Consider the following 10,150-nt stretch of genomic DNA (forward strand, 5'->3'; position numbering starts at 1 on the left):
AGGTAAAATATATCCTTATATTATTCTGAATATTACTAATGTATAGAGCCCAATCCACTCTCATTCACGCTATTTGTTATTGTATTTATTGACTGGTTATTGTCTAGTTTTGTGAATGGAAACGTATTTTATAATCACCTTTTTTATTACGATAGATGATAGATAGATAGATAGATAGATAGATAGATAGATAGATAGATAGATAGATAGATAGATAGATAGATAGATAGATAGATAGATAGATAGATAGATAGATGATACAGATAGATAGAGATAGATAGATAGATAGATAGATAGATAGATAGATAGATAGATAGATAGATAGATAGATAGATAGATAGATAGATAGATAGATAGATAGATAGATAGTAATAAAAATGAGATGGCTAAATCCGCGCGGGGGGATAGATGTAGTTAGAGAAAAATATATTATTAGAATACTTTGTATATTTGTCTGTGAAAAATGTAGAAAAGTGCATATAAACACACACACACACACACACACACACACACACACACACACACACACGCACAATAACCACAACAAGAGCTCTCTGCATTGTATCAGACCATTTGTAACACAATCTTGGGTTCCTGCTAAATAGAGTTGAACAACATATTTCACTGATAACATTCATGTATTTCAAAAGCTAATAGCCCGTGAAGTAAAGTATGAAATATACATCTCAAGAAGCAGACATTAAAGGTAGGAACAAAGTAATAGACTACATTTAAGTTAGTAATAGACTACATCTAACCTCCATCATTAATATCGGTCTGAGGGATACAGTAGTGAGCAGACAACATAAAACGGTAATGTTTCTAGTTAATTAGATCACAGGATGACTGATAATTCACGTCCACTACATACGGAATGAACCAGCCAGGTTACCACAAATGCAGTCAAATCTATCTATCTATCTATCTATCTATCTATCTATCTATCTATCTATCTATCTATCTATCTATCGCATATCTATCTATCTATCTATCTATCTATCTATCTAATCTATCTAACTACCAATACACATAACTTCTGGAATCTGAAATATCCAAAAATATCAACGATTGAATACTGCCAATATTCATAAAAGTTGTTGTTGTTGTTGTTATTGTTGTTATTATTACAATTATTATTATTATTAATAATAATATTATTATTATTATTATTAATATTTCTATTATTAATTGACGTACGTCACATGAGTTTCTCTATGCACAAAAAACAACCAAACCAGGCTTAAATCAAATATAAGCTGAAATATATGTGGTCCACCATTACCAGTGAATTTTATTTTATTCTGCATTGACTTCTCATAGTGAAGTGCCTGGGATCAGCATTGCCTTGCCAACGTCTCGTATTGTTCCTAAAGTTTTGCTTAGTAAATACAAGGTGGCGCTCTTCTATGCTGCCGTTATTCTCTCTCTCTCTCTCTCTCTCTCTCTCTGTTTCTCTTTCTCTCTCTCTCTCTCTCTCTCAATCCACTGCTATACACTCAATAATATATGACTGCGGGACACAACACGGAATTCCATACTGGAATGTCAATAATTCTTCTCTGAAAATGTGGAATAAATCAGAATGAAGAGTAGATAAAGCAAGCATCACATCCTGTGTCTCTCTAGTGAGTATGCCAAGTCATGGCTGTTCCCTATCCCAGCTCACTCCGGACTTGCTATGTGCTGTGTGTCCCTGGGTATTCTGTGTGCCTGGCAGAGCTGGCAGCAATCAGGACAATAGATATCACTTCATAGCCCCCAAATCTATCAAACTAATTTGCAACAAAGACAATTTGATTTCCAGAAAAGGCGTCCTGCAACACTCATTAAGCACAAGTCATTTCCATTTTTTATATCGCCTCCTCATTTACAAATCTACTGTATCAACGCCAGTCAATGGAACGAATTTCTTAAGTAAATTAGGAATAAATAAAAGACATAGATAATCAACTTACAGACAATTAGTGCGCCTTGATTTATTTTAGAGGAGTCTGTTAATAAGCAAGAAAAAAAAGCTGCAGTGATAACTACAACCTAAGCAATTGATTTCGATAAAAAAAAATCAACACTTGAGGCGGTTACAATGTACTATATAATACACTGGGAAACAATATTTTACAAGCTATAATATTAGGAGGGGCTAGGTATGTGACACATTGAACTAGTATATGTAAATGGGTGTAATTATTTAGAACTATTGATATGGATAATGTACTTCATAAAGTCATCTTATGGTCTCCATGGCATCGAGTCTAGAGATAAACAGGAATATACCAATTGAATTTAATAAAGTGCTAAGGCTGTCACTGCAGTTAATAAATAGGATTTCTATTCTGTGGTGAGGGTTCTTCCATATATCACAATAGTACGCTGTGAACATAAGTTGGGTGGGGGTTGGGGGTCATTTATTAAATAAGAATGCCTCCCACAAAGGACTGAGATTTTCATAGTCTTTAATCGTGTACGAAATATTACGAAACAGCTTTGCGAACTAAAAGTTTACATACGAAATGTTTTTCTATCCATAAATATTGAATATTCTGTTAATTACATGTAAGTCGGCCTTTTACATGCGGATAAATAGGAAAATGATGAACTCTATATACATGAATGGTGCAAAAGCAAAGGACAGATATATCATTTTTTATCTTTTAATATCACTTTACATAAACAAAAAAATGTAACAGATTTAACAGGCTTGCACTGAACGAATTCATTGACATGACGTGTATAAGAACAACATATCACTGCACTAAATAAACCGGACTGGACTTTGGGACGAAGAGCTTGCACTTTATACAGAGAAGCACACTGAAACCAAGAGTTTGTTGGACGCTGACTGTCATCAGAATACAATGGAGTTCACATTTTGGTACACATTTACTAGAACATCCTTGCTGTCCTTTCCCACCCCAACACACATAGATGCAGTGATCACAATTCCACATATCCCTTGTTATACAACTATTTACAAAATCAACAGTACATTTCTTCTTCAACTAATAATTCTGTATTTACAAAAAAAAATAAAAAAATAAAATTAAAAAAAAAGGGCCGCCAGAAGAGACATGCAGATTGAGACCTCTAATTAGTGGTTCATTAAACCCTACACAGTTGGCTTTTGGCCTGGGAACTCTTCTCATGCATCCTACAATCCCCTTATATTTTGTTCTACCAAAGCCTGTAGACATTGCAATACAAGGTCTCATTCTTCATTGTTATTCCATCCTGGGTCTATGTGGCAGCTTTAGGATTAGACTGGAAGTGTTCATCATTAATGTGGAAGTCTTTTTTGTTAAATATGTGTTTATTTAAACGTACCATTCGTTAAAATTTGATGAGAGCGTGCTGTGACTGGACGTGTGATGTACTGCTGAGGAGGAAGGGGATAAGGAACTTGTGCTCTGGTTTTCTGAAGTAGGAGACACAATTGTTGGGGGCGTTGAAGATTCATAGCCTGAGCTGGCTGCTGGGGAAGGCTGGGACCCCTGGGTAGAAGATTCGTGGACCTATACAAGAGAAAGAAAAAAAATATATATCTATAAACGCCTTTCACAATCCTAATCCCTATAGATCCATTATAGATTTACTATACATCCACTGTAATAATAAGCAAGTGCCACAACGTTGTCAAGTTCTGTTGGGATCTCTGCATCTTTTATTATCCAACACACAATCCTTATTTATTCCTGGAAGAATACAAGAGATTGGATGCGGGGTGTAGACAGTCAGAAAGCTTTTTGTTGGTTGCCAGGGGAAAAGGGTTTCAACCACAAAGTGGGCAGCATTTGTTCTCTGTTATCAAGGGGTCAATAAATGTAGGCTCTGACTTTATATACAATAAATAAAGTTAAGGTTGTATATATTGTAGCAACGTGACAAATATAAAACTGTATTCAATGTAGCAACTGTATACATTCAGGGTTTTATGCAATGTGTATAATAAATGCATAATATAGGAATAATTAAATGTCAGCAGTAATATAAAGATAGAAGTGTATACAAAGCAATACTGTAGCATTATAATATACGTAGGACTGTACACAATATAATAATAAATAAACAGAACTCTATACACTGTAGCAGTAAAATTGTAACCAAATATTAAACCTGGGAAAGTACACCCAGGAGGAATAATATAACACACTGTAGCAATATAATATACTACAATCGTATACACTATAGCAATATTCTAAGCATTTTAGCAACATCTACTAAATTGTACAGCCATATTAGAAATCTAGGATGTATTATTTCTATCTATCTATCTATCTATCTATCTATCTATCTATCTATCGATATATATATATATATATATATATATATATATATATATATATATATATATATATAGATATATATATACACACACACATATATATACATATATATATATACATACACACACACACACACATATATATATATATATATATATATATATATATATATAATTTATACTGTGTTACACTAAAAATCAGAGAACTGTGCTGTAACTATAATATAAACATATAAAATATGACATGTAGCCATATAATATATGCACACATCGTAGCAGAATCTATATCATGAGGCACATTGAAGCAACGTTGATTGTTAGGATGAATTGAAATTAAATATTCTAAGCACAGTGAACCACTACAAGAATATTTGCTGTACAAAGAAACATCAGCAATTGCTGTTTGGCCCCTGTGCTTAGTACATGGATGTCAGGGCACAGCACACAGAACAGTTTATTTACCTTCATGTGTTTTCTGAGGGAGCTTGGGTGGGTGTAGGACTTGTCACACATCTTACACAGATATGGCTTGTCTGAAGTATGGACGTGCATGTGTTTTTTACGGTCGCTGCTATTTGCAAATCGTCTGTCACAGCCTTCAAACTCACACTTAAAGGGTTTTTCTCCTATTATAAAAATACACAAGAAAAATAAATGTAATACAATCCATTAACCCACTGAAATATGTATGACATGAATTTATGATGAACATCTATAAGCATAAATTATACTTTATTATCTATGCAAATGTTATTGATATTATTTTATACAATGTTTATAAAATACAATTGTATTATCGAAAAATGAAATAAGATTTATCACCTGACATTATGTATCTATATTTGAATATAAGCTTTATGTTTTAGCCACAAATATTAAAAACTCAACTGACACAATGACAATGCCCCCCTCCCGCCCACCCCCTTTTATTCACTGCCATATGAGATCCCACATTTGTTTCCCGGTCACTGCTATAGCTTGGCTTTGATTGATGGCAATGACTACATAACTCGATTTTTAACAAATATTTGTCAATTCCAAATGAAAATTGGATAATTGAATATTTAGCACGAATTTCGGCGGTAACACAATTAAGCTTATCCAGCACTGAGACAGATCTGACAGGTCGACAAGTTTATTTTTGTTCTGCTGGAAGACATTAATAAATAAACATAGGCTATGAACTTGCCGAACGAATATATCGCCCAAAAATCACAATGCGAATATTCATCAGACATTATTTAGATTGGAATAACAAAAATTGCTAAATATATAATAGAATGTATTAAAAAAAATAACGAACTATTGTGTCATTAGGACATCAAATAATAATAATTCTGATAGACTAATGGACACAATAATACAATTTGTAGGTTTTTTTTACAAATAGAATAAAGGTAAATACCTGTATGAGTTCTCTTGTGGATTTTAAGGTTCTCTGATCTGGCGAAGACTTTCCCGCACCCAGGGAAGGGGCAGGGGAAGGGTTTTTCACCTGTGTGGACTCTGATGTGGTTGACCAGTTTGTATTTGGCTTTAAAGGGTTTCCCTTCTCTGGCGCACTCTTCCCAGAAACATATATGATTGGACTGCTCGGGTCCCCCAACGTGCTCCACGGTGACATGTGTGACCAGCTCATGCATGGTGCTGAAAGTTTTGTTGCAGGACTTTTTGGGGTTTGACAACTGTTCAGGTTCAATCCATTTGCAAATCAGTTCTTGCTTAATGGGCTGCCTCATGTAACGGAAGAAGGCCCCTGCTCCGTGGTGGGCAGCCATATTCATGTTCATAGGGCCGTAACCATGAAGTTGGGTGGATGCATAGTGCTCAGATCTGGGGCTGGTCACCTGTCCATACTGATCTGGTCTACCATACATGTCTCCAGAGAAGCCCAGCCTCATCTGCCCGTTTACCACGTTAGGGGAGCCATGGCTGGCGGCTTGATCATGTAGTCCTGGAAAGATCAAGTGTCCTGCAGCATCAGTGTGGCCGTGGGGTCCAGCAAACCCCCCCGCAGCGGAGGCGAACAGGCTATGCTGTGCACTAGCAGCTTCACCGAAGCCCCGATTACGGAAAAGAAAGTCCCGGGTGGAGTTGAAAGCTGCGCTGGAGTAGGAGCTGACATGTCCCGGGTGGTGGTGATGCCCCAGAGCCGCTGCTGCAGCGTAGCCTGGAGCCTGGGAAGTGAATGCAGTCTGGCCAGAAGCGAGATCGTGGCTGCTGGGGTTAATCTTGAAGGCGCCCATTCCATCTGCAAAAGGGTTGATGCCTAGACCCACTTCGCGATCCGTCACGTCGCCCGTGGAGTGATGATGATGATGATGCCTGGAAGAGCCGAAGGTAGTGACTCCTATGGCTGGATACTGGGGTCCTGCGTCCAGCAGCATTGCTTCTTCTTACCCGATTGCCCAACAACAAGACTGTGCACGCCAAGCGCTGCTCGGGAGGAGATCGATCGTGATCGCGCTGCTTTACATCGATGTGATCTCAGCGATGGAGCAAAACTAAAGCTGTCTGTGAACCGGGATTGCAGCAACGACTATAGATGGAAGATCGTGCATGGGAATGTTGTTATTATTCTGGGAAATTTCTTCCTTCCCTTGTTTTATTTTTTTTTTTCTCTGCGATCAAATCATGCACAATATTGTCTTTTGCGGTTTATCTTCCTGGGGAGAAACTTTCACCTCCTCAGCCGGGCGTTGAGCTGGAGACTGATAGCGGCAATCATTCCTGCAGATAAATGAATTGAAAGGACGACTCAGTCCCCCCTTGATGAATGGGAGGAGGGGGCGGAGTCACGTATGGACGGACGTCAGAGCCCATTGGTGGTCGCCCTCTCCCCCCTGCACCCCTGCCTCTCCTACCAAGGCTTCCCAGAGGCCCAGCCTCCCTGTCATTGGCTGCCTGCACTCATCCATCCCAGGTATTGTGTCAGGGAGGCTGACACTGCTCAGGACAAACAATGTTTTTAGGAGTAGCAACTTTTTTTTTCCTGCCCAAATTCTACAGGAGGGAAAAAAAAATCTTGCAAAACCCCCGTTACTTCTTCATTTCTCCACATCTTATTCCTAGAACAACAAGCCTTCTTTTTTTTTCTCAATATACATCTACACTGCAGTCTCTCCTTATACCCCATCACCTAAACATAACATTACAAGGGAGGTGAATTTTCTGCATGTCTTCCCTTTTTTTCTGAATTATTCCTTGTATTCTGTACCCATCACAACACAGGTGGGTGACAATTTTTTTGGTTATTTTATTTTTTGTCATTGATTTATTTTTTTCTAATCTGTTATTCGAATTGTTTGTTAACTCTTTGTGGGGTGTGTTTCATTTTCTCGGTTGCCGGGATCTCTATATATCTTTTCTTTTTTTTTTTTAAATGGACCAGTATAAATTTGGTGACATTGACAACCCCTATTTTTATAGTTCACAAATCAGTCACCCTTGTCACAGTTATTGAAATTCCCCTATAGCCACCCCAGGATGGTGGAAAAAGCAGGCAGAGTCATTGTTACTGACCGCCAGAGAGAATGTACTTACCTTCAGATGAGTGAACAGGAAAAGGACTACACTCCCTTTGATTTGCTTAGAAAAATTCAAAGCTCTGGATTCAGTGCAAACATACAACACTTGCTTGTTTTATTTTATAAGCAATTCACGATTAACCTGTCTGTCCCCTCACAGCAAAGTCTATAGGAATAATGAGCATATATTCTGATTGTGCCACCTACAATAGCAGCAAGGACAATATATTACACTGAGGGCTGAATAGCTGGGGTATGTGCTCTTACAGCCTATGGACAGCTTCTGCTGCTTGTAATGCACTAGATACATTTGATATGAATTTTACACCATCAATTGTCCCTTTATTTACCCTGCCATTATTCCCTCCTGTGCATATTCATCAGCTATAATTATTTTCTAGTAATGGAAGCTAAGGCAGGATCGGAATCATTTCATTTACTCTTTGTTATCTGCCTCAGTGACTCTTTCTAGCAACTCTCACTCCTTGACAAAGAAAACTTAGCGCATCTTTTCAATAGGAGTACAGAGTAAACAGCCCAGACAAGGTAGCAATGCTATTCATATAGCAATGGGCTCACTTTACATGTTCTTATCACAATAAAGGACTAGAACTCACATTTCCAGTTATATAAATACACATATTGGCCCTGTGAATATTCCAAATCCCACCCTCCTTATATTCATCTTATTGTGCAAGTATTTATTTCAAGTGAGAGAAATAAAATGGCAAGCTTCAACATCATCCAGAGATTACAACCTTTCTATACACATGACTAATAAGGGGGAGAAACATATTAGGCTGGGGTTGTCATAACTTTGTGTAGGTCCAGTGCAACACAGTTAATAAGGAAAGACATAATAGAAATATGTTTCAAGTATACTGAAAATAATAGGTGATGTAGTCATCAGGAAAGGCTTTAGATCCTTCCCTTCATATCACAGACACCTTACAGATTACAACGTTGCAATATTTCGTTTATTGAAGTTGTGATCCAGTACAAACCAGGTAGGTAAAGGATTTTTTAACTTCCATGTGAAAACTTCAATGTAAAAAAAAAGTTGTAGATGTAGAAGTTATCAAGAGGGATTTGCGGCGCTCTCTGCAGGGAAGGAGACTTGTGCTAGTTCAAAGCCACATGCACCAATGTGACGATATAAGCCATTAAAATATCACCCTGACGGCTCATTTCAGCCTCATCATTATACTTTCCCTAACTGCTTCCAGAAAATCAGGAAAGCAACACATATAACGATGACAACATGATGGAACTACAGAAAGTTTCTATCAAGAAGATCTGAAGTCCCTATTGCAACAGGTGGAGTAGGTAAGCCAGGGTAGCGGCCAGTACTACTACTACTCCTAGTCGACAGCCCATTTCCATCCTCTCTTATGTAGATGGGGCATATCTTTTCAGAGGGCTTGTTTGTTCAGAAAACTATTGTGCTGACCCTTAAATAGCAATCAGTAAGAATATCTTAGGTGAGAATAGGTTGGAAGGGATATTACCATGCCAATAGGCTGTGGGAATGGGAAGAACAGGCTTCCGCTGGTGCTTTCTAAAGATCCCCTCATTCTGTGTTTTAGCATCGCCTCGGGATGGAAAATTAGGATAGAAAAAAAAGGAGAGGAATCAATTCATTGTCTTTTATATTTAATTACCATCTCCATTGTCCGCTCAGATTAATACATTTTACACATGTTTACTCAACCTCCAACGTCTGTAATCTTTTGGGAGATTCCCTTATATTTCCAACTATCTATCTATCTATCTATCTATCTATCTATCTATCTATCTATCTATCTATCTATCTATCTATCTATCTATCTATCTATCTATCTATCTATCTATCTATCTATCTATCTATCTATCTATCCATCCATCCATCCATCTATCTATCTATCTATCTATCTATCCATCCACACACACACATATATATATATATATATATATATATATATATATATATATATACATATATAAAAATATATATATGGGTTTACATTTGTGTGCGTGTGTGTGTGTGTGTGTGTGTGTGTGTGTGTTTTTAGATAGATAGACAGATAGATAGATAGATAGATAGATAGATAGATAGATAGATAGATAGATAGATAGATAGATAGATAGATAGATAGATAGATAGATAGATAGATAGATAGATAGATACATAGATAGATAGATACATACATAGATAGATAGATACATAGATAGGTGTGTGTGTGTGTGTGTGCGTGTGTGTGTGTGTGTGTGTGTGGATGTGTGTGCTTGCGTGTGTGCGTGTGTGCGTGTGTGTGTGTGTGTGTGTGTGTGTGTGTGTGTGTGTGTACGTCATGCTTTGTTATAT

At 37.3% G+C, this 10,150-nt stretch overlaps 1 protein-coding gene across 1 annotated transcript; it reads right to left on the reverse strand.

Annotated features, from left to right (window-relative positions):
- Positions 1-2,637: 2,637 nt before the first annotated feature.
- ZIC1 (Zic family zinc finger 1) lies at positions 2,638-7,028 on the reverse strand. The gene is made up of 3 exons (XM_075861454.1): positions 5,685-7,028; positions 4,742-4,905; positions 2,638-3,509 (listed from the first exon to the last, which is right to left on the reverse strand). Exons 1-3 carry the CDS (start codon positions 6,664-6,666, stop codon positions 3,312-3,314), a joined length of 1,344 nt encoding a protein of 447 aa, XP_075717569.1. The 5' UTR covers positions 6,667-7,028; the 3' UTR covers positions 2,638-3,311.
- Between the last annotated feature and the right edge of the window lie 3,122 nt (positions 7,029-10,150).

Source organism: Rhinoderma darwinii, chromosome 4 (assembly GCF_050947455.1).
Source record: "Rhinoderma darwinii isolate aRhiDar2 chromosome 4, aRhiDar2.hap1, whole genome shotgun sequence".
Taxonomy (NCBI): Eukaryota; Metazoa; Chordata; class Amphibia; order Anura; family Rhinodermatidae; genus Rhinoderma; species Rhinoderma darwinii.

Excerpts from the sequence above, each read along its gene's own strand:
- ZIC1 (XM_075861454.1), bottom strand. The coding sequence starts at position 6,666 with ATGCTGCTGGACGCAGGACCCCAGTATCCAGCCATAGGAGTCACTACC. Across the intron at positions 4,906-5,684 it reads CCACAAGAGAACTCATACAG|GAGAAAAACCCTTTAAGTGT; the intron begins GTATTTACCTTT and ends TTTTTATAATAG. Across the intron at positions 3,510-4,741 it reads CCCTCAGAAAACACATGAAG|GTCCACGAATCTTCTACCCA; the intron begins GTAAATAAACTG and ends TCTCTTGTATAG.